Genomic DNA, 23,521 nt, shown 5'->3' with positions numbered 1-23,521 from the left:
TGCCAATGATATCAATGATAAGGGTTTAATCTCCAACATTTACAGGGAACTCATACAACTTAACAAAAGGAAGATAAACAACCCAATCAAAAAATGGGCAACTGACCTAAATAGATACTTTTTGAAAGAAGACAGAAGGAAGACCAAGAGACATATGAAAACCTGCTCAAAGTCACTAATCATCCGAGAGATGCAAATAAAAACAATAATTCAGTACCATCTCACACCTGTCAGAATGGCTATCATCAACATATCAACAAAGGACAAGTGCTGGCTAGGATGTGGAGAAAAATGGAACCCTCGTGCACTGCTGGTGGGAATGCAGACTGGTGCAGCCACTGTGGAGAACAATATGGAGTTTCCTCAAAAAACTAAAAATGGAACTCCCATTTGACCCAGTGATCCCACTTCTAGGAGTATATCCCAAGAAACTAGAAACACCAATCAGAAAGGATATATGCACCCCTATGTTCATAGCAGCACAATTCACCATAGCTAAGAAATGGAAACAGCCAAGGTGCCCATCAGCAGATGAGTGGATTAGAAAACTGTGGTATGTCTACACAATGGAATACTACGCTGCAGTAAAAAAGGAGTTCTTACCATTTGCAACAACATGGATGGAGCTGGAGAGCATTATGCTAAGTGAAATAAGCCAGGCAGAGAAAGATAAATATCACATGATCTCACTCATTTATGGAATATAATGAACAACATAAACTGATTAACAAAAACAGGTCCAGAGACAGAGTAACATTGATCAGAACGCCAAACCTCAGGGAAGGTAGGGGAGTGTGGGGGTAAAGGTGAGAGATCAACCAAAGGACTTATATGCATGCACATAAGCCTAATCAATGGACACAGACAACAGGGGGTTAAGGACATGAATGGCAGCATTGAGGGGTAATGGGGGAATAAGGACACATATGTAATACCACAATCAATAAAGAAATTAAAAAAATAAAGTATACAGTTCACTGGTTTTAGTATATTTGCAAAGTTTGCACAACCCTTATCCCTATCCAACTCCAGTATAATTTTATTATCAGAAAGAAAACTGATACCCATTGGCAGTCACTCTTCCGTTATCCCTCCCCCCAGCTCCTGGGAACAACAAAATACACTTTCTATCTCCATGGGTTTGCCTATTCTGGACATTTCATATAACTGGAATCATACAACATATGGGCTTCGTTCACTTATCATAATGTGTTCAAGGTTCTTCCATGTTGTAGCGTGTATCAGTGCTTCATTTTTTTTAAAAAATATATATTATTGATTTTTTACAGAGAGGAATGGAGAGGGAGAGGAACAGAGAGTTAGAAACATCAATGAGAAACATCGATTCAGCTCCCTCCTACATACTCCCCACTGGGGATGTGCCCGTAACCAAGGTACATTCCCTTGACTGGAATCGAACCCAGGACCCTTCAGTCTACAGGCTGACGCTCTATCCACTGAGCCAAACTGGCCAGGGCAGTGCTTAATTTTCTTTTTAATAAATCTTTATTCAGATTATTACAATTATTTCTCCTCCCCCCCCCAAAAGCTCCCCTCCACCCGGTTCCCACCCCACCTTCTGCCCTTACCTCCCCTGCACTGTCCTCATCCATAGGTGTACGATTTTTGTCCAATCTCTTCCTGCACCCCCCACACCCTTTCCCCCTGAGAGTTATCAGTCCACTCCCTTTCTATGCCCCTGATTCTATTATATTCACCAGATTATTCTGTTCCTCAGGTTTTTAATTCACTTGATTTTTAGGTTCACTTGTTGATAGACATGTATTTGTTGTTCATAATTTTTATCTTTACTTTTTTCTTCTTCCTCTTCTTTAAGAATACCTTTCAGCATTTCATATAATACTGGTTTGGTGGTGATGAACTCCTTTAGATTTTTCTTATCTGTGAAGCTCTTTATCTGCCCTTCAATTCTGAATGATAGCTTTGCTGGGTAGAGTAATCTTGGTTGTAGGTTCTTGCTATTCATCACTTTGAAAATTTCTTGCCACTCCCGTCTGGCTTGCATAGTTTCTGTTGAGAAATCAGCTGACAATCGTATGGGTACTCCCTTTTAGGTAATTAACTGTTTTTCTCTTGCTGCTTTTAATATTCTCTTTGTCTTTTGCTCTTGGCATTTTAATTATGATGTGTCTTGGTGTGGTCCTCTTTGGATTCCTTTTGTTTGGGGTTCTGTGCGCTTCCTGGACTTGTAAGTCTATTTCTTTCCCCAGGTGGGGGAAGTTTTCTGTCATTATTTCTTCAAATAGGTTTTCAGTATCTTGCTGTCTCTCTTCTTCTGGCACCCCCAATAATTCTGATGTTGGTACGCTTGAAGTTGTCCCAGAGGCTCCTTACACTATCTTCAATTTTTGGATTTTTTTTCTTTTTGCTTTTTCGGTTGAGTGTTTTTTGCTTCTTTGTATTTCAATTCTTTGACTTGATTCTTGTGTTCCTCTAGTCTGTTGTTGGGTCTCTGTATAATATTTTTTATTTCAGTCAGTGTATGCTTAATTTCTAGTTGGTCCTTTTTCATATCTTTGAGGGTCTCATTATATTTATCGGCCTTTTCTAGGATATTCTTGAAAAACCTTATAACCGTGGTTTTGAATTCTATATCCAGTCAATTGCTTTCCTCCATTTCTTTCGTTTGTGATCTGTTTCTTTGTCGCCGCATTTTCACTGCTTCCCTGAGTTGGTAGGGTAGCTTTGTGTGCTAGGTTTTCTATATGGCCCAGTGTGTCGGCCTCCCCAGTTAACCTGAGGTGGATACTCTTGGTGCACCCCTTTGTGGACTGTGTGTACAGCCTTGTTGTAGTTAAGCCTTGATTGTTGTTGGTATCACTGGGAAGAACTGACCTCCAGGCCTATTGGCTGTGAGGATCAGCTGTGTCTACGCTGGGAGAAGTGCGGTGCTGGAGACAGCCTTATAGGATTAGACTTGCCAAATTGAAAATGCCTCTGTGCTCAGCTTGGATGTGGTGGAGTCTCAGGGTGGAGCAGACAGTCTTGGCTTCCTGTCAGCCTTGCCCTTGCATGCGCACTTCCAGACCTCTACCTTCCCCGGCTCCCGAGTCTCCGCCCGAGGGTCCAGATTCCTCCCACAAGAGCATGGGTCCCCAGGGGCTCGCCTGGAACTGGGGTTCAGTGCAGTCAGAACTGGGGCTCAGTGCAGTCAGGAGCTTCTGACTCCCTTCCACTAGGGAAAGCCTGTGGCAACCTCCGCAGTCTTTGTGCACACTGGCTCGCGCACCTCCAGACCCCTGCCCGCCAGGGCCCCCCCGGGTCTCCCCCGGGTCTCCGAGTCTCCGGGTGCCTTTCTCTCTACCTGACAGTCCAGACTCCCCCTGTATGAGCCTGGGTCCACGGGGTTTCGCCCGGAACTGGGGTTCAGTGCAGTCGGGGGTTTCCTTCCCCCTCCCGCCAGAGAAAGTCAGCCAGGCTCTCAGCCGCCCTTCCTCTCTGCGCGCACAAAGACCCTTTGCCGTACCTCCAATTCTCTGTGAGCTTTTTTCTTTCTTTCTAGTTGTAGAATTTCCACTCAGCCAGCTTTCCTGTGGTTCTAGATGGTGTCTGTTCTGTCTTTTAGTTGTAGTTTTGACATTGTTGTGCGAGGCAGCAGTTTAGATACTTACTTATGCCGCCATCTTGGTTTCTCCTCCCAGTGCTTCATTTTTTATTGCAGAATAATATTATATTGTTTGCATGTAACACATGCTGTTTATCAATTTTTCAGTTTATGGACATTTGGGCTATTTCCACTTCCTGGCTATTAGAAATAATTCTGTTATGAACATTCATGCGCACATTTTTGTGTGAACATGTATGTTCAGTTCTCTTGGGTATATACCTAGAAGTGGAATTGCTGGGTTATGGTTGGAATTCTAAATCACTTTGAAAGAGGACAGTTTGTATAGAGCCTTGGGTAAGCCATTCCTACAAGACTGGGATCACTGACAACTTCTTAGCCATTTCGGTGATACTCTACTCATGTAGAAAGTACACAAGCTGACCTACATTTCACAAAGCACTTGGCTAAGAGCCCCTTACACATCCCTTCAAACTTCCCATTACGTACTCCCAAGCACATAGAAGAGGATGAAGTTGAAATTGGCAGATTCTGGGAGAAACATGAACTCTATAGAAATAACCAAACTTGCCAAACTAAGCTTTCTCTCTGTTTCAGCTAGATTTGTACTTATTCCTGGTTTTCTGCACTAACTTGAAAAGTCCAAGTGACTGGAAGAGCACAAAGCCTTAACAGTGGTTGTCTTTTTCTCTCTTTTTCAGATTTTATGTAATGAGCCTCATGTTGCTTTATAATGGAAATATAGACTTTATTCAAAAGTAAAATTCTAGTTTCATTAGTGAATGGAATTACTAGGTGCAAATATTTCTGTTTATGAATGATATGAACCCTCTTTTTTTAAGACCTGATTTTATGTAAATCATATCCTGTGTGGTTGGTGTTACTGACCCATTGGAGGTATATCTTCTCTTTCCAGAAGTTTCCATTGATAGGTACATTTTTTTTTTTTTGCCATGTTGTAACAGAGAAGAGTTTAACACTTATTCAGGGATAAAATATCTACTGAGTGCCTACCCTGTGCTAGCTGCTGAGAGTACAGTGAGTAACTGAGGCCTAGTCTCTGTTCTTAGGAAGTTTAAAACTTATTTGAAAACTGTTGAAAAAGCTGTCAAGGGCTCAGTGGGTGGGAACCTACAGTACAAGCATCCAGCCTGGTCAAGAGGAACAAGAAAGGTGTTCAGAGGAAGAATAGTATCAGAGTTAGCCAGAAGAGAGGTAAACATTTGCCCTACAGAGTTGGACTAACCTATTTAAAAGTCTGGATGTGAGCTCTGTTGAGGAACCAGAAATAGATGAATATACTGACAATAGAGTTTGATGTTGGTTAGTGACAAGTGACAAAGGCTAGAATCAGTAGCTAGGTCATGAAAGACCTTGTAAACCAAGTAAAGGAATTCAAATTTTGTCCTATGGGTAATGGGAAGCCATCGGAGGGTGTATTAGTTCCCTAAGGTCACCATGACAAATTGCCACCAACTTGATGACTTAAAACAACAGAAATTTATTCTCTCAGAGTTTTAGAGACCAGAAGTCCAAAACCCCGTGTCAGCCGGGTTGGTTTCTCTGGAATCTCTGAAGGAGAATCTGCTTCATGACTGTCTCCTAGATTCTGGTGCCTGCTGGCAACTCTTGGCATTCCTCAGCCATAGGTTCATAACTCCAGTCTCTGCCCCATATTCACATCTCTTTCTTCTGTGTCTTTTTTTTTTTCTTCCCAATCTCTTATAGTGATACTTATTGAAATTAGGGCCCACTCTAATCCAGGATGATCCCATCTTAAGATCCTACCCTGATTGCATATGCAAAGAACTTTATTTCAAATAAGGTCACATTCTGAAATTCAGGGTGGATATGTCTTTTGGGGGACCATGATTTAGTCCCCTACGGAGGGTTTTAGGAGAGGGCAGTTGAACAAGTCAGAATTATATTTCAGAAGATTACTCTGGCTACTGTGTGGAGAAGGGACTTGAGGGGATAAGGCTGGGCCCATGGAGACCAGTGGGAGTCTGGGTAAAGGATGCTAGTGGCTTTGACGGTAAGGAATTGGAGATGAGTGTAGGAAATGCACTGAAGGTGGTTGGTTTTGAAGGGGAAAGGAGAGAAGGCTATAGTTGAGGAGCAATATAGTGGTCAGGAAGGGCTTTTAAAGGAAGGGAGATACTTGGTGCATTTTTAATGCAGATGAGAAAGATGGTGTATCTCCAAGGGAAAGAAGTTGAAAATACAGAAGTGAGGGGCAAAAAAAGCAGAGATAATTGTTTTGGTGAAAGGAGGGCGGGGTTTGGGCCAAAGCACAGATGCGTATAAAGCAGTGTGGACTTCCCATATTGGACTGCTCCTACATAGTATGACAGCTCTGTAAAGATGATGATGGTGATGCTGAGGAAGATGGTTACTCCTGTTTGAGAACTCTCTATGTGCCAGATGCCAGACTATTTTCCCTGTGTTACCTCGTTTATTCTTGGATTTAGCTATATTTATTATCTCCTTTCATTGTTTAGGAACCAGAAGCACAGAGAGGTTATATAACTTGCCTAAGGCCACACAGGTAAGTGGTAGAGTACAATTTTCTTCCAGGCAGTGTGACTGGACCCATGCCAGTGAGCACCACTGTCTATGCTGCCTCAGAAGGGCGAGGGAATAATCGTTACGTGCACACTTTTTTTTCTTTTTTTCTTTTAATATATTTTATTGATATTTTACAGAGAGAGGAAGGGAGAGGGATAGAGAGCTAGAAACATCGATGAGAGAGAAACATCGATCACCTGCCTCCTTCACACCTCCCACTGGGGATGTGCCTGCAACCAAGGTACATGCCCTTGACCGGAATCGAACCCGGGACCCTTCGGTCCGCAGGCCGACGCTCTGTCCACTGAGCCAAACCGGTTTCGGCTGCACACTTTTTTTTCATGGTATATGTTGGTTTTGGTAGTAGGCACTATTATCATTTTTACAGACCACAAAGCTATTATCTTATCTCCGATTTTTTGTTTCATTTGTTCTTTTATTGGCTTGTTACTAGATAGATTTAGTGAGGCAGTACTATTAATTTTCTTTATCTTTTCATGAAGTTAGGACTGGTTGGATTCATCCTTTTTCTATTTATCTGGATGGTAGGGCAAGGTGAATATTATTCTTTCATATTATTAATGTTCATATTAAATCTGCCCAAGGGTTAAAGCTGCTCTTAGGAGATTCATCTTCATAAGCTTTTACATATACCCAACTTCCTTGAATAACTCCTATTGACACTTGTTTTGTAATCGCTTTCTCTATGCTATTTGATGTCTGAATTTCTTTAAATTTTTTAAAAAATTGATTTTTATAGAGAGGAAGGGATATATATATATAAACATCGATCTACTGCCTGCCTCACATGCTCCGACTGGGGATCAAACCTGCAACCTGAGCATGTGCCCTGACAGGGGAATTGAACCTGCCACTTTTTGGTGAACAGGACAATGCTCCAACCAAATGAGCCATACCGGCCAGGGCGATGTCTGGTTTTCTTTACTGAATGTTGTCTAGGCACAAATGTCATTTCCTTAGTGGAATCTTTCTTCAGCCCCAAACTAGCTCTGGTCTCCCTGTTACTAGTATATACATCACATGGCTGAATACAGTGGCTGGCAATCTAAGGCATACTGGATAACACTTAATCAGGGTTATTTAATGCTTAGAATTTTTTTTTTAATAAGGAGAAAGAGGACGATGGAATTTCATCTTTCAAAATTCTAAAATATTAACAGTTAAATATAATTCTAATTTCTTCTATGGATGACATGGATTAGAAATTTTCTTATCACCATAGATAATCATCATCATCATATTGCATAGTTGGATTTGCAAACATATATCCAGGAAATGACTTTTGCTCCAATCACTAATATTGATGGATGTATATGTTTGAAAGTTTATCCCAAGTGATTATTTTTATTTTAAAAAATATATTTTTGCCGAAACCGGTTTGGCTCAGTGGATAGAGCGTCGGCCTGCGGACTGAAGGGTCCCGGGTTCGATTCCGGTCAAGGGCATGTACCTTGGTTGCGGGCACATCCCCAGTGGGAGGTGTGCAGGAGGCAGCTGATCGATGTTTCTCTCTCATCGATGTTTCTAGCTCTCTATCCCTCTCCCTTCCTCTCTGTAAAATATCAATAAAATATATTTAAAAAATATATATATTTTTATTGATTTCAGAGAGGAAAGCAGAGGGAGAGAGAGATAGAAACATCAATGATGAGAGAGAATCATTGATCGGCTGCCTCCTGCATGTCCCACACTGCAGATCGAGCTCACAATCTAAGCATGTGCACTGATCAGGAATGGAACCTTGACCTCCTGGTTCATAGGTTGATACTCAACCACTAAGCCATGCCTACCGGGTCCAAGTGATTATTTTTTAAGCTTTAGGCAGCTGTATTATTAAGAGACTTGCTTTTGTTACACTAGTCAACCATTTACAGCTCAAAACATTTGATGGAGATCTCCTTTATAGTTTGCATGCTTGAAGTTGAATATTAGGCTGAGGAGTGACAAGCGGTGTATTCCAGGGAGGAGAAACCACATGTGCAAAGGTACGGAGGTCTGTCGTCTGAGGAACCATCTTTGCGAATGTACCTGGCAATGGTCCTTTTCCTTCTTCCTGTACACAGTCCTGGGGATGCCAGCCAGTCAGGACTTGTAGAGTATTTGCCACACTCATTAGTAAACATAACAATTCAGAGTGAATTTGATCATGTGTTAGAACTAAAAGCTGGGTCACTTCATTGAGATGATATTTTTTCCTCTGTGTTCTCTTGCCAGTTCCTCTCGAAGCCATTGGCTTCTTGTCTGCAGTTGGGATCTTTATTATCCTTCTGGCCGTCCTGTTCCTCTTCATCAGCAAGAAGCTGTGTTTTGAAAAGATAGTGCTTCCATGTTTGGAGCAACAAGGGAAAAGAAAGCACTCTAAAGACCAGACGGGGATCCACGAAGGGCTGGGTAAGCAACACGCTTCACATTCTCCTGAGCCTGGCAACTGGCTGTGTTTGGGGTCAGGGGAGGAGGGTTACTGTTTCTAGGATGAGCCCCATTAAGAAATCGCACAATGAGCCGTTTGGCCGCCACTGTGGTGGGCATGATGAATGGATGTTACTAAAGGATACATTAACTTTATGAAAGTAATGCTCTCGATTGAGCCTAAAGAGCAGATGGGAAAAACCTGACCACCACTTCCCATCTTCTTAGCTTTTTAGATGTCTGTGTTGAGTTTCCCCCTGACTGAAGCTTGAAGGAAAAAATGTTTTTTGATTGACAAGAGCCTTGATGCGTTTTGGTCTCATTATGTTGGAACAGAGTTGACATTTCACTCCAGTTCGCTATTTCTGAGATTTTTGGCGCTTCAGGACCACTCCTCACTTCAAAGGGAGGTTTCTACTCATTAAGCTCACCGAATCTACTGCATCATTTACTAGCTGACTTTAGTTTGATGGGAGAGAATAACATAGTTAAAGAAATAATTGGCTTCCTGCTCTTAAAGGACATGTTCTGTTTTCAATTGCTGAAGTGTAGAACTTTGTGATATAGGGTGTTATCACAGAGTAATGGTTATTAGCACATGCAAGCTGGACATTCAAAGATTGTTATCTTACAGGTAACAATTTTCTTTTTTTTAATCAATCTGATTCTCATAAGGTATGGGGCATGATGTAACTGGTGGAGAAATAATCTCTCTCTCTCTCTCTTTCTCTCTCTCTCTCTCTTTCTCTCTCTCTCTCTCATATATATATATATGAGTGGCCCGGTGCACGAAATTCATGCACAGGGAAGGGAGGTGGGGGGAGCGGGGAAGGGTGTCCCTCAGCCTGGCCTGCACCCTCTCCAATCTGGGACCCCTCAGGGGATAAACAGCAGTCGGACATTCCTCTCACAATCCAGAACTGCTGGCTCATAACCGCTCGCCTGCCTGCCTGATTGCCCCTAATTGCTTCTGCCTGCCAGCCTGATTGCCCCTAACCACCTCTGCCTCGGCCCCGCATCCGGGATCCAGGATTCCCTCCTCCAGCAGACCACAGGCACCCAGGATCCAGGCTTCCCTCCCTCTGGTCAGCCATAGGCACCCAGGCTGGCTGCAGCCGCAGGGGATGGTGGGCAGGTGGCTTCGCCCGGGCTGCAGCCGCAAGTGCTGGTGCCTGGGACTGAGGGGTGGGCGGCTTCTCCATCTCCCAGGCCACAGCCAGCTGCAGGTACTGGTGCCTGGGACTGAGGGGTGGGCGGCTTCTCCATCTCCCAGGCCACAGCCAGCCGCAGGTACTGGCGCCCAGGACTGTGGGGTGGGCGGCTTCTCCATCTACCAGGCTGTAGCCAGCCACAGGTGCTGGCGCCTGGTCCACAGGCGGGAGGCTTCTCCATCTTCCCTGGGATGCAGTGTGGGTGACTTCTCTGGCTGGCTGCAGCCTGGGATCATGGGGCAGGCGGCTTCTTTGTCTCCCTGGCTGCAGCCAGCCTCAGGCACTGGGGCCCACTTTCTCCATCTTCCCCAGGACGTGGGGCAGGTGGACGTGAGGCTTTTGCTGCTTTCTGAGGCCTGGGATCACAGGGCAGGTGGCTTCTTGGTCTCTCTGGCTGCAGCCAGCCTTAGGTGCTGGCACCCAACTTCTCTGACTCCCACAGGCCCGGAGTGGCTGGGGGGCGGGGCTGCCACCATCTTTTCAGGTTAATTTGCACACTCACTCTTATTGGCTGTTGGGTGTAGTGGAGTGATGGTAATTTGCATGTTTCTCTTTTATTAGTGTAGATATTTTTCTTACTATATATATTTTTTGTTTGTTTGTTTGTTTGTTTGTTTTTTAATCCTCACCCAAGGATATTTTCCCATTGATTTCTAGAGATAGTGGAAGGAACGAGGAGAGACAGAGAGAGAGAAACATCGATGTGTGAGAAAGACACATTGATTGGTTGCCTCTTGCACATGTCCCTACCAGGGCCGGGGATTGAGCTTGCTACCGAGGTACATGTCCTTGACCAGAATATCAAACTCAGGACTTTTCAGTCTGCAAGCTGATGCTGTATCCACTGAGTCAAACTGGCTAGGGCTCTTACATTATATTTTTGATCAGGGGCAAAATCTTGAGAAGAACACTCGTTACAGTCATCTCACTTCTGGGTATGTTCTAAGTAAATCTGGACCAAGGAGAATATTTGGCTTATGGATAGGGCAGCTTTTGTAGCCATGGATACTTCAGCTTTTTGCTTTGTTACAAGAAAAGACATAATTTAGGCATAAATGTGTATTCATTATCTATTGCTTCATAACAAATTACTCCCAAACTTGAAAGCTTAAAACAAATATTCATTATCTCTCAGTTTCTGAAGTTCGGGGATTGGGGATCACCTTAGTTGGGTGGTTCTAAATTAAGCTTTTTCATGAGGCTGCAGTTGGAATTTCTCCTGCAGTCATCTGGAGGCTCAATTGGGACTGGTGGACTCACTTCCAGGATGGCAGGAAGCTCCAGATCCTGCCCATGTGGCTCCTGGGATGTAGTTATGACATGCAGCTGGCTTCCCCCACAGTGAGCCCTGCAAGAGAGGAGAGCAAGGAGGAAGCCACAGTTCCTTTTATGAGCTGGTCTGGGAAGTCAGACATTGTCACTTCTACCACTTTCTATTCATTCACGAAGTACACTCGGGAAGGGGAATTAGGCTCCATTTTTTAAGGGAAGAGTATCAAAGAGCATGTGGACATATTTAAAAATCTCCATAGAGGACGATTACGGGAGGGGTGTAAGTTGCAGATCCAGCCATCGGTTTGGCGTTGCTGCTGCTGTAGTGGCCTTATGTTTTGAACTCTACCTGGGATGTCTGACTCATCTTCTAAAAATAGACTGGAATACTTTAAATATAAAGTATTTAAAATACTGTCATGTGAAAATGGGACTTACAAATGGTTTAGCCACTACTGTCCCATCTGGGACATAAATGAGGAGGATGAATAGACTTCTTTTTGGTCATGGGGTGGCATGGAGATAGGATTCTAGTGATTCTACTTTTCTTCCTGCAGCAGCTCTCTGTCACTGGTTGTGGTTCCTTGGAAAATTATGGAACCTTTCCAAACTTCAGTTTCCTTATCTGCATATTGGGATTATTAATACAGCCCTTTTAGGGTTGATATAGATAAATGAATCAATTTTGTGTAGGTACCAGCATGATGCCTATGGTGAAAGTCCTAAGAGCTTTACCCATAGCTATGCAGCATTAACAAAATACCAGTCACAGTAACGGCTTCTAGGAATGACATCACCTGAAACACTATTTAAATTGGGAGATTAAAGTTGGTGATGTTTTCTCCTTTGCAAGCTATTATGGCTACAGATAACTAAGGTTAGAGCTATTTAAGACATTTGCCTTTTGTCTTGTTTGGCATGTTATAGTATTTTAGAGACAATTATGAATTATACTTGCAAATAAATTGAGGGTTGAAGGTGATGTTGAAACAATAACAATAAAGCACGACTCAGAAGCTGTTAGCTCAGGAAACACTGAAAAATCCATGTCTGAAAACTCAGAGTAGGGTCATAAAGGGGGCTTTAAAAGGAGTTTAACCAGGAGAATCTCCAGATTATAATGTCGAAGAAGCAAACACCTTCATTATGATTGACATTTCTCCTTTTAAAAGTTTAATTATCATTGATCAAAAGTCTTTGAAAAACATGCTTCTATCCCAGATTTTATCTAACTTTTGATATCTGCCTTCATCCTCAGAGAACTTAGTTCTCATATGATGTTCTTAACATTATTTTGAGAAATGTCAAAAGGAAGGAAGGCAGCCCGATGTGGTGGAGAGAAGCACAGTGCAGACAGCTAGGGCTTAGCTCTGCCACTAATTGGCCATGGTATTTAGGGCCTTAAGTCCTCATTTGCAAATCGATGAGTCTGTCTAGGCTTCTCTCAATTCCCATTATGCACTCCTATTTGATTCTTAGGGCTACCATAGAAATTCCTTCTCTACGTCTCAGTCTACAAATGAAAGAGGCCTAATAAAATAATTTAAAAATCTTAGGTTGAACCATATAAAATTGCCATTTTTATAGATAAAAACTGGCAGAATATCAGAAACCTAATCATTATAATCTTACTAGAGGCCTGGTGCATGAAATTCACGCACTTGGGGTGGAGGGCGTCCCTCAGCCTGGCCTGCACCCTCTTGCAGTCTGGGAGCCCTTGGGGCATGCCCGACAGTCAGACATCTTCAGCGCTGCCGCGGAGGTGGGAGAGGCTCCAGCCACCGCTGCTATGCTCGCCTGCTGTGAGCCTGGATTCTGGCTGGGCAGTGCTCCCCCTGTGAGAGCACACTGACCACCAGGGGGCAGCTCCTGCATCAGTGTGACCAGTCATTTGGCCGTTCAGTCAATTTGCATATTAGCTTTTTGTTATATAGGATGTTTGTGAGGTTCTAAGGAATAAAACAATTCTTTTTGTTTGTGTGGTGATATCAGAGAGGCAGGAGTGACAATTTATTTTTTGAACCTACTAAACAAAATAATTTACCTGACAAAAGTATCTTACTTTCCTTTAGGTTATAAAGTTCAAAAAATTTACACATGTTATTCTATCTGGGTTTAGGTAAGGGGAGAAAGAAACAGAAACTGTTTCTTCCTAGTAGCATAGGTCATAACAATAGTTAGGTAAGGATATTCGGTGGCTATCATTTATTTAGCATCTACTCTTCCCATGCAGCCATGCACCTGCTAAGTATGTTACATACGTTATTTGGTTTCTTTATGTAAGATACTTGTGTTGTTCATTGGCAGTGATTGCTTTGGGGGAAAGGTGGATACCACTTGCAATAAATAAACCATTATTCAACCATGAGGTTAAAAATTTGATTAAAAATAAAAGTGTTATTGCCCTGGCTGGTGGTGCTCAGTGGTTAGAGTATTGGCCTACACAACTAGGTCAAGGGTTCAATTCCCAGTCAAGAACACATACCTGGGTTGTAGGTTCTATCCCCAGTTTGTTGGGGGCATGCAGGATACAACCAATTGGTATATCTCTCTCACATCAATGTTTATCTTTCTCTCTCTCTCTCCCCTTCCCTCACTCCCTTCTACTCTCTCTAAAAATCAATGGAAAAAATATCTTCAGGTGAAGAGTAACAGCAACAACAACAGAATAGTAAAATAAAATAAAGTGCCATGGAAAGATAATAGTTCTTGAACAAGCCTATCTGAGAGAGAGAGAGAGAGAGAGAGAGAGAGAGAGAGAGAGAGAGAGAACTCCCCTCCCCTCAAAAAGCTTTCTTTATATATGAAAGGCAAAATTTATAAGTCAGAGCTTCATTTTAAGAGGCACAATGTAGAAAGGATAGAGGATGGGCTATGAGGGCAGCTTCCCCACAGACAGGGAGGGGAAGAAGGAAGCCTTTTCACTGTGGGAAAAACAGCCAATGTCTTGGAAAGATGACAGAGAAAGAGATTCCAAAGGCTTGAGATGTTGCTTGGACCCTGAGAAGGGTGGCAGGTGTGGGAAGGGGTCAAGCAGTTATAGTAAGAATCAGAACCCAAGATGGCCTGGGCAAGAGGCGGAAAGCTGACAGCCACGTGCTTCCCTTTTGGAACAATGGCAGCAGACTGCCTCACACGTGTCCACATCAGCCTGGGGTGGCTCAGTGGTGAGAACATACTGGTGGGGATGGAGGGATAGAGAACTTGAGAGGACACCCTCACACTTCCTCTGGTGAGCAGTTCATGTCAAACAGAGGTTTTAGAGGTTTCAGCATGACCCTGTGGGGAGAAGGCTGCAGAGGAATAGGAGTCAATGAACCTGCCAGAGATTTGTTGCAACTTGGGGAGAGGTGAGTCCAAATCAGAGGCTGGGGAGTAAACTGCCTGAGGCCTCCTAGAATGAGGGCCAGCTTTATGACTGTGCAGTCAATTGCACAGGGCCCCGTGCTTGGAAGGGCCCTGGCCTTGGCTTAATGCTCTGATGTTGCCATCTTGAAATTATTAATGAGTTTTGAACCCAGGGCCCTCCATTTTCATTTTGCACTGGGTCTTGTAGATTATATAGCTTTAAAAAGAATACCAGGTGATTTACAGGTGTGGCCAGGGTGGAATACCACCGATGAAAGGGGTGGATTCATTTCTAATTTCTCCTTTCAGGTCAGGAAGGGAAGCATTTGGGCAGTGTTAACACTGGCCCAGTCCACTGTTGCTTCTGCCCACAAATTATCCATCTGATGGTTCCCTCCCTGACCAGTTCATTCCAGCTCTACATGGTCAGCAAGCAAACTTTTCCTTCATGATGCTATCCCTCTCCACCACCACATATATACCATGACACTACCAACAGTTTAATTCTACACAGGGATTAAAAAATAAGATATTTATAAAAAGTGTCTATAAGATTATTCAAATTACAACTGACTGTAATTTATATCAAAGATTCTGAGGGTTTTACAAATTTTTTTTTATCTTTTTTTATTTATTTTTTATTTTTATTTTTTATTTTTTTTAAATAAATCTTTATTCAGATTATTACAATTATTTCTCCTTTTTCCCCCCATAGCTCCCCTCCACCCCTTTCCCACCCCACCTTCTGCCCTTACCTCCCCCCCACTGTCCTCATCCATAGGTGTATGATTTTTGTCCATTCTCTTCATGAGCCCCCCATACCCCTTTCCCCCTGAGAATTATCAGTCCACTCCCTTTCTATGCCCCTGATTCTATTATATTCACCAGATTATTCTGCTCCTCAGGTTTTTAATTCACTTGATTTTTAGGTTCGCTTGTTGATAGATATGTATTTGTTGTTCATAATTTTTCTCTTTACTTTTTTCTTCTTCCTCTTCTTTAAGAATACCTTTCAGCATTTCATATAATACTGGTTTGGTGGTGATGAACTCCTTCAGCTTTTTCTTATCTGTGAAGCTCTTTATCTGCCCTTCAATTCTGAATGATAGCTTTGCTGGGTAGAGTAATCTTGGTTGTAGGTTCTTGCTATTCATCACATTGAAAATTTCTTGCCACTCCCGTCTGGCCTGCATAGTTTCTGTTGAGAAGTCAGCTGACAGTCGTATGGGTGCTCCCTTGTAGGTAATTAACTGTTTTTCTCTTGCTGCTTTTAATATTCTCTCTTTGTCTTTTGCTCTTGGCATTTTAATTATGATGTGTCTTGGTGTGGTCCTCTTTGGATTCCTTTTGTTTGGGGTTCTGTGGGCTTCCTGGACTTGTAAGTCTATTTCTTTCACCAGGTGGGGGAAGTTTTCGGTCATTATTTCTTCAAATAGGTTTTCAGTATCTTGCTCTCTCTCTTCTTCTGGCACCCCCATAATTCTGATGTTGGTACGCTTGAAGTTGTCCCAGAGTCTTCTTACATTATCTTCAACTTTTTGGATTTTTTTTTTTTGCTTTTTGCTTTTTCGGTTGAGTGTTTTTTGCTTCTTTGTATTTCAATTCTTTGACTTGATTCTTGTGTTCCTCTATTCTGTTTCTGGGTCTCTGTATAATACTTTTTATTTCAGTCAGTGTATGTTTAATTTCTAGTTGGTCCTTTTTCATATCTTCGAGGGTCTCGTTATATTTATCGGCCTTTTCTAGGATATTCTTAAAAAGCCTTATAACCGTGGTTTTGAATTCTATATCCAGTCGTTTGTTTTCCTCCATTTCTTTCGTTTGTGATCTGATTCTTTGACCCCGCATTTTCATTGATTCCCTGAGTTGGTAAGGTAGATATTTGTGCTAGGTTTCCAATATGGCCCAGTGGGTCTGCTTCCCCAGTTAACCTGAGGTGGACACTCTTGGTTCACCCCTTTGTGGACTGTGTGTACAGCCTTGTTGTAATTAAGTCTTTATTGTTGTTGGTATCACTGGGAAGAATTGACCTCCAGGCCAGTTGGCTGTAAGGATCAGCTGTGTCTATGCTGGGAGAAGCCCGGTGCTGGAGACAGCCCTATAGGATTAGACTTGCCAAATTGCAATAGCCTCTGTGCTCAGCTTGGATGGGGTGGAGCCTCAGTCTTGGCTTCCTGTCAGCCCCGCCCCTGCGCTCATGTACGCTTTCAGTCCTCCGCCTTCCCCAGCTCGAGTCTCCGCCTGAGAGTCCAGACTCCCCCCACAAGAGCGTGGGTCCCCAGGGGCTCGCCTGGAACCGGGGTTCACTGCAGTCAGAACTGGGGCACAGTGCCGTCAGGAGCCTCTGACTCCCCTCCACTAGGGAAAGCCCGCGGCAACCTCCGCAGCCCTTGTGCGCACCGGTGCGGGCGCGCTTTCAGTCCTCTGTCTTCCCCGGCTCCCGAGTCTCCGCCCGAGAGTCCAGACTCCCCCCACAAGAGCATGGGTCCCCAGGGGCTCGCCTGGAACTGGGGTTCACTGCAGTCAGAACTGGGGCTCAGTGCAGTCAGAATCCTCTGACTCCCCTCCACTAGGGAAAGCCTGTGGCAACCCCCGCAGCCTTTGTGCGCACCGGCGCTCGCGCGCGTGTGCACTTTCAGTCCTCCGCCTTCCCAGGCTCCCGAGTCTCCGCCCGAGAGTCCAGACTCCCCCCACAAGAGCGTGGGTCCCCAGGGGTTCGCCCGGAACTGGGGTTCAGTGCAGTCAGAACTGGGGTTCAGTGCGGTCGGAGGCTTCCTTCCCCCTTCCGCCAGAGGAAGTCAGCCAGGCTCTCAGCCGCCCTTCCTCTCTGCGCGCACAAAGCCCCTTTGCCGTACCTCCAATTCTCTGTGAGCTTTTCTCCTTCCTTCTAGTTGTAGAATTTTCACTCAGCCTGCTTTCCTGTGGTTCTGGATGGTATCCGTTCTGTCTTTTAGTTGTAGTTTTGAAATTGTTGTGCGAGGCAGCAGTTTAGGTGTTTACCTATGCCGCCATCTTGGTTTCTCTTGGTTTTACAAATTTTTAGTGATTGTGAACAAAACAAGAGTTTGGCTGTCCCATCTACACAACGTCCAGTGATTTCTGAATGATTTAGACTGTGTTCCATTTTCCTTTTATGCCTAAAGATGAAAGAGCAATAACTACTTTTGTAAAATGGTATGAATCAGGATCTGAAACACATGTAAAAATGACAATATAAAGTGTGCTGGCTAGCACACATGGATAGTTACATTCATTCATTCATTCACTGTGTCCCTCTTACAGTTGTAAATAACCAGCATCAGGTTTGTTTATATTTCATGTTCAGTGTGGTTGATGAATTAAATAAGGGAGATTTTGGTTGCCGCCTTTAGCACTGTATTTTCTTTTACCTGTAATCAGAGACTAGGTTTCTTCATCTGTAGGTCTGTGTGGTGTTTTGGGCCTGGACTACTCAGATGAATTATTTTAAAAAAAAATATGTTTTTGTTGATTTTAGAGAGAGAGAGGAATGAAGAGGTAAAAACATCGATGAGAGAGAAACATTGACCTGCTGCCTCCTACAAGCCCAAAACTGGGGGTAAAGCCTGCAACCCTGGCACATGCTCTGACCAGCGACCTTCTGCTGTATGGGAGGATTCTCCATCCAACTGAGCCACAGCGGCTGGGCTCAGATGAATTTTAAGTGAACCAAATACTTTAGAATAAAAAAGGCTTAATATTACACTCCTTTCCCCTTCCCCCCCGCCAATAGGATGACTAAAACCTCTAAGTGCCACTGAAATGCTATTTATACAATTTGCAAACTTTTGGATTGCACAATAGTTTGTTTTAGAGTTGTGGACTGAGTAGTCTTTAGAAAGTTGAAATCTTCTACCCCCACCTCTTCCCTACTTTGTACTTTTTTTATTCTGAAATAGTAGTGACCCTTCCCCAATGGCTCATATGCAAAACAAGATCCAACTTGAAGGGTGGTACCTGGAGTGGAGACACATTCATTAACCCTCTATGTTGAAATGCATTTGCTCTTCTGATTTTAATGCTTAATGTGCATAGAAAACACATTTGTCTAACTATTATATTAGGTTGAATTCTATGAAATCACTGTTTTTATAGGTTAGAAGTTTCATATAGTTCAACCTATTACATGAGATGAAAACTGAGAATTGAGGAACTGTAACAAGTTGTTTGAATAACAGGACAAGCCTTGATGGTGCTATCCAGTTACTTGTTCTGATGACTTGCTTAAGATATAAATAATTGAGAATACTTTCAGTGGGGCCTATTGAAGTATGACTAATTGAACCTAGTTTGATGAGTACAAATTTCAAAGAACTTAGTGGGAAGTTCCTGGTTTGAGAATATTCATTCATCTGTTTACTGAGAATCTGTGTTATGCTACACAGTGTATGAAGTGCTGGAAACATGGATGAAGACAAACAAAAACAAAACTGAAAGTAAAGAGGCAAGTGAAGTAGTTCTAGGTTGTTATAAATGCTACGAGGGCCTAAAATAAAGTCTAATTGACAGAATGGGGAGATTTACCTTAGAGAAGTTTCAGCACATTTTGCTCATTGCTAGTGATATATAGAGAGATACACACACACACACACACACATACACACACACACACACACACACATTATATTAGTTCTCTTCCTCTTAGAGAATAATTACTAATATAGTTCCCAATGGCCACTACAAGCATTTTAGTTATCCTACCATGTATATATGGAGAGAGAGACATGGGGGGGAGGGAAAGAAGGAGGGAGGAGGATTATTTTAAGATATCCTATCTAATAAAAGAGTAATATGCAAATTGACTGTCATTCCAAGACACAAGATGGTTGCCCCCATGTGGTCAAAGATGGCTGCCCCCATGTGGACACAAGATGGCTGCCACAAGATGGCCTGCAGGGGAGGGAAGTTGTGGGCAGGTGGGGGTGACCAGGCTGGCAGAGAAGGGCAGTTGGAGGAGACCAGGCCAGCAAGGGAGGGAAGTTGGGGGGGGGGACCCAGGCCTGCAAGGGAGGGCAGTTAGGGGAGACCAGGGCAGCAAGAGAGGGCAGTTGCGGGGGACCAGGCCTGCAGGGGAGGGCAGTTGGGGGGACCAGGCCTACAGGGGAGGGCAGTTGTGGGCCATCAGGCCAGCAGGGAGGGCAGTTAGGGGTGACTGGGCCAGCAGAGGAGGGCAGTTGGGAGAGACCAGGCCAGCAGGGGAGGGCAGTTGGGAGGACCAGGCCTGCAGGAAGGGCAGTTAGGGGAAACAAGGCCAGCAGAAGAGTGCATTTGGGGGGGCCAGGCCTGCTGGGGAGGGCAGTTGGGTGGAGACTAGACCTGCAGTGGGGGGCAGTTGGATGGGGACCAGGCCTGCAGTGGAGGCCAGTTGAGGGGGACTAGGCCTGCAGGGGAGGGCAGTTGTGGGAAATCAGGCCAGCAGGGAGGGCAGTTAGGGGTGACTGGGCCAGCAGACGAGGGCAGTTGGGGGAGAAGGGGCCAGCAGGAGAGGGCAGTTGGGGGGAACCAGGCCTGCAGGGGAGGGCAGTTGGGGGGGACCAGGCCTGCAGGGGAGGGCAGTTAGGGGGGACCAGGCCTGCAGGGGAAGGCAGTTGGGGAGGACTAGGCCTGCAGGGAGGACAGTTGGGTTGGGGACCCAGGCCTGCAGGGGAGAGCAGTTGGTGGGGACCAGACCTACAGGGGAGGGCAATTGGGGGGGACCCAGGCCTGCAGGGGAGGGCAGTTGGTGGGGACCAGACCTGCAGGGGAGGGCCGTTGGGTGGGACCAGGCCTGCAGGGGAGGGCAGTTGGGGGCGACCAGGCCAACAGAGGAGGGCAGTTAGGGGTGACCAGGCTGGCAAGGGAGGGCAGTTCGGGGTGACCAGGCCTGCAGGGGAGGACAGTTAGGGGCGACCAGACTGGCAGAAAAGGGCAGTTTTGGGTGACCAGGACAGAAAGGGAGGGCAGTTAGGGGCAATTGGGCCAGCTGAGGAGCAGTTAGGTGTTGATCAGGCTGGCAGGGGAGTGGTTAGGGGGTGATCAGGCTGGCAGGCAGAAGCGGTTAGGGGCAATCAGGAAGGCAGGCAGGCGAGCAGTTGGGAGCCAGCAGTCCTGGATTGTGAGAGGGATGTCTGACTGCCCACTGGTTAGGGGCAATCAGGGGTCCCAGATTGGAGAGGGTGCAGGCTGGGCTGAGGGACACCACCCTCCCCCATGCACGAATTTCATGCACCGGGCCTCTAGTTAGTTTATATGATTATAGAGGCTGCCAAGTCCAAAATCTACAGGGTAGGTTAACAGGCTAGAGACCCAGGGAAAAGCTAATGTTGCAGTTTAAGTCTGAAAGTCATTTGCTGACAGAAGTTCATCTTGCTCAGTGTAGGTCAGTCTTTGTTCTATTAGTGTTCTACTGATTGGATAAGGCCCACCCACATAATGGAGGGCAATCTGCTTTTTACAAAGTGCACCATTTTAAATGTTAATCTCATCCACAGAAAACACCCTCACAGAAGTCTCCAGAGTAATGCTTGATAAAATATCTGGGCTCTGTGGCCACATTGACACCTTAAATAAACCACTACAGGAGCTTACTTAACATCTGTGTTTGTGCTCTTATTTCCTTCAGTGTATTATGGTAGGGAGTTTGGGAAGAGATTTTCATTTAAAAAATACAACTTTATTATATAAATTTTCAAGCATACAGAAAAGTAGAGAGAATGGTATAAGAACCTCATGTGCCCATTAACCAGCAATTATTAAGAAAGACTAGAGGCCTGATGCATGAAAATCATGCATGAGTAGGCCTTCCTTCCCCTGGCTGTAGCACTGGCTTCCCTCTGGCACCCGGGACCTGGGCTGGTTCCCCTCTGGCCTCCCACAGGCACCCGGGACCTGGGCTGGCTTATCTCCAGCCCTGGATTCATCTGAAAAGATGGAAAGACTTCTGGAAGGATGTCCAATCTAATGAGCATATTGCCCTTTTATTATTATAGATGTCCTGTCTACTATTGCTCAGTGGGACCCAACCACAGACTGAAGGGTCCCAAGTTAGATTCTGGTCAAGGGCACGTACCTCGGTTGCAGGCTTGACCCCTGGGCCTAGTTGGGGTGTGTGAGGAAGGCAATCAATCGATGTGTCTCTCTCACATCCATGTTTCTCTCTCTGTCTTTCCCCATCTCTTCCACTCTCTCTAAAAATCAATGGAAATATATCCTTGGATGAAGATTAACAAAAGAAAAAAAAAAAGACAATTCATTTATGTTATACTCTATTGTCTCCATTTTCTTGTTTTCCTTGCACAAAAGGAAATAGATATGTCCCTTTAAAATCTCCAATATTTCCTATTTTTAGTTTTTTTTTGTTTTGTTTGTTTGTTTGTTTTTTGCAACTTAGACAATGGATTATAGTCCCCGGCTCAAGAATTTGACTCAGCAAATGAACATGTTACACAGCTAGCTGATTGCTGGAGATGGGGACATTAGATTAAAGGTTGGGAGCATACTAAAAGTCATTTGACAGATCTGGGCACAATCTATATATATAAAAGGCTAATATGCTAAGTGTCCCTCCTACTGTCCAACCGGTCGCTATGATGTGCACTGACCACCAGGGGTAGATGCTCAACACAGGAGCTGCCAAGCTGCAGTGACTTGGCACCGGTGGTTCGGGTGACGCTCCCCAAAACCAGAGAGGAGGGAGCCTGATTCCTTGCAGGGCCCCGCGATTTCACCTTCAGCCATGGGTTATGTTGTTGCTGGGGCACTGTCAGCCCCGAATCTGGTTTGCTGCACACTTGCGTTTGCGTTCCCACCCTGTATGATAGCAACTTTGCAGAGTGCCCTCTTGCACACCAGGACCCCTTGGGGGATGTTGGACAGCAGGTTTCAGCCCAATCCCTGCAGGCTAGGCTGAGGGACCCCACTCACTCCGAAGACCCCAGGGAGGGAACGCAGGAGATTGGCTCCAGGGCGTGTCGGGCCTTCTTGCTCAGTCCAGCCCCGCTGGCCACCTTCTAATTAATTTCCTTTTAATGTGCAGGAATCTGTGCACTGGGTCACTAACTGGAATATACGCAAGTCTACTTTCTGAGCTATTTACATGAGGGTGCTTAATGAGTTACCTTGCAAGCATGCTTTTTGTGGCATTTGAGCTTCCTTTGTGATACTAGGATATTAATAAAATTGGAAACGCTCTGTAACTATGAATTACTGTGGAGAGGTTTGCCAATGGCTGTAGAGCATCTCTCCATCTCTCTCTCTCTCTCTCTCTCTCTCTCACACACACACACACACACACACACACACAGTTCCAAGTCTTAATTTTTGGCAGAAATTCTGAGTCTTTTGTATATGAAATAGCCATTGCATGGATTTTTATGACTGAGCATTCTAAGTAGACCTCAATAAACCTTGGTAGATGAAATAGAAGCACCAGTAAATTGCTTGGTGGACTGAAGTTCTTGCCTAATTCTGCAGCATGGGTTCCCAGGATGATCTGAGGAAGCCTTAAGCACACACTCTTCCTTCTGCTGGAGATAGTGAAGCTATCTCATCAACATTTTGGGTAGCTTTGAGGGATTTTGGTGTAGTGGAGATGAATATAACACTTACAGACGAGGAAAAGGCTCCTAAGTTTAAAGCTTGTGCATCTGTTTGCATGTGCTACGGAATGGCACCATGAACGACAGTTGTTCTCTCTGTGATATCTTCCAGAGATACATTCGTGCCTGGAGGATACTATGGGTGGCATAAGTTACATTTATTGTTTTTTCGTGCTCATTTGTCAGCAAGACAGTAATGCTCATTATACTTTAAAGGGACACATGCCGTAAATTAAAATAAATCAGTTGATGGGTGGGCAGCAGGGAAAAAGGATTATTGTTTGAGTAGAAGAGTTAGTAGCAGAGATCACTGTTTCTGCATTGAAGTGGTTGTCTATGAGTTTATATGCTTAACTAGCTATTTGAGTAATCCGTTTTAAACTAGGTATTGAAGTAATATGTTTAAAATCTCATCGTTTTTCTTAGCCTGACAGATTAAAGTTAAAAAAAGGGGCATTTCTGTGGTTATGTGTATCCATTAGAATATGGTGCATTCTTCTAAAACCCACTTA

At 44.4% G+C, this 23,521-nt stretch overlaps 1 protein-coding gene across 1 annotated transcript in view; it reads left to right on the top strand.

The window, feature by feature from the left end:
* The window catches only part of SYT16 (synaptotagmin 16), a gene marked incomplete at its 5' end in the record, with an annotated part of 254,269 nt that overhangs the window by 121,237 nt on the left and 109,511 nt on the right, over positions 1–23,521 (top strand). The window contains one exon of the mRNA XM_080679475.1: positions 8,390–8,566. Within this exon, the coding sequence (XP_080535601.1) occupies positions 8,390–8,566 (177 nt within the window). The remainder of the gene's footprint in view (positions 1–8,389; positions 8,567–23,521) is intronic.

This window comes from Plecotus auritus, assembly GCF_963455305.1.
Source record: "Plecotus auritus genome assembly, chromosome: 1".
Lineage (NCBI taxonomy): Eukaryota > Metazoa > Chordata > Mammalia > Chiroptera > Vespertilionidae > Plecotus > Plecotus auritus.
The sequence above is the reverse complement of the archived record's forward strand: the minus strand, read 5'-3'. Positions and strand labels throughout refer to the sequence as shown.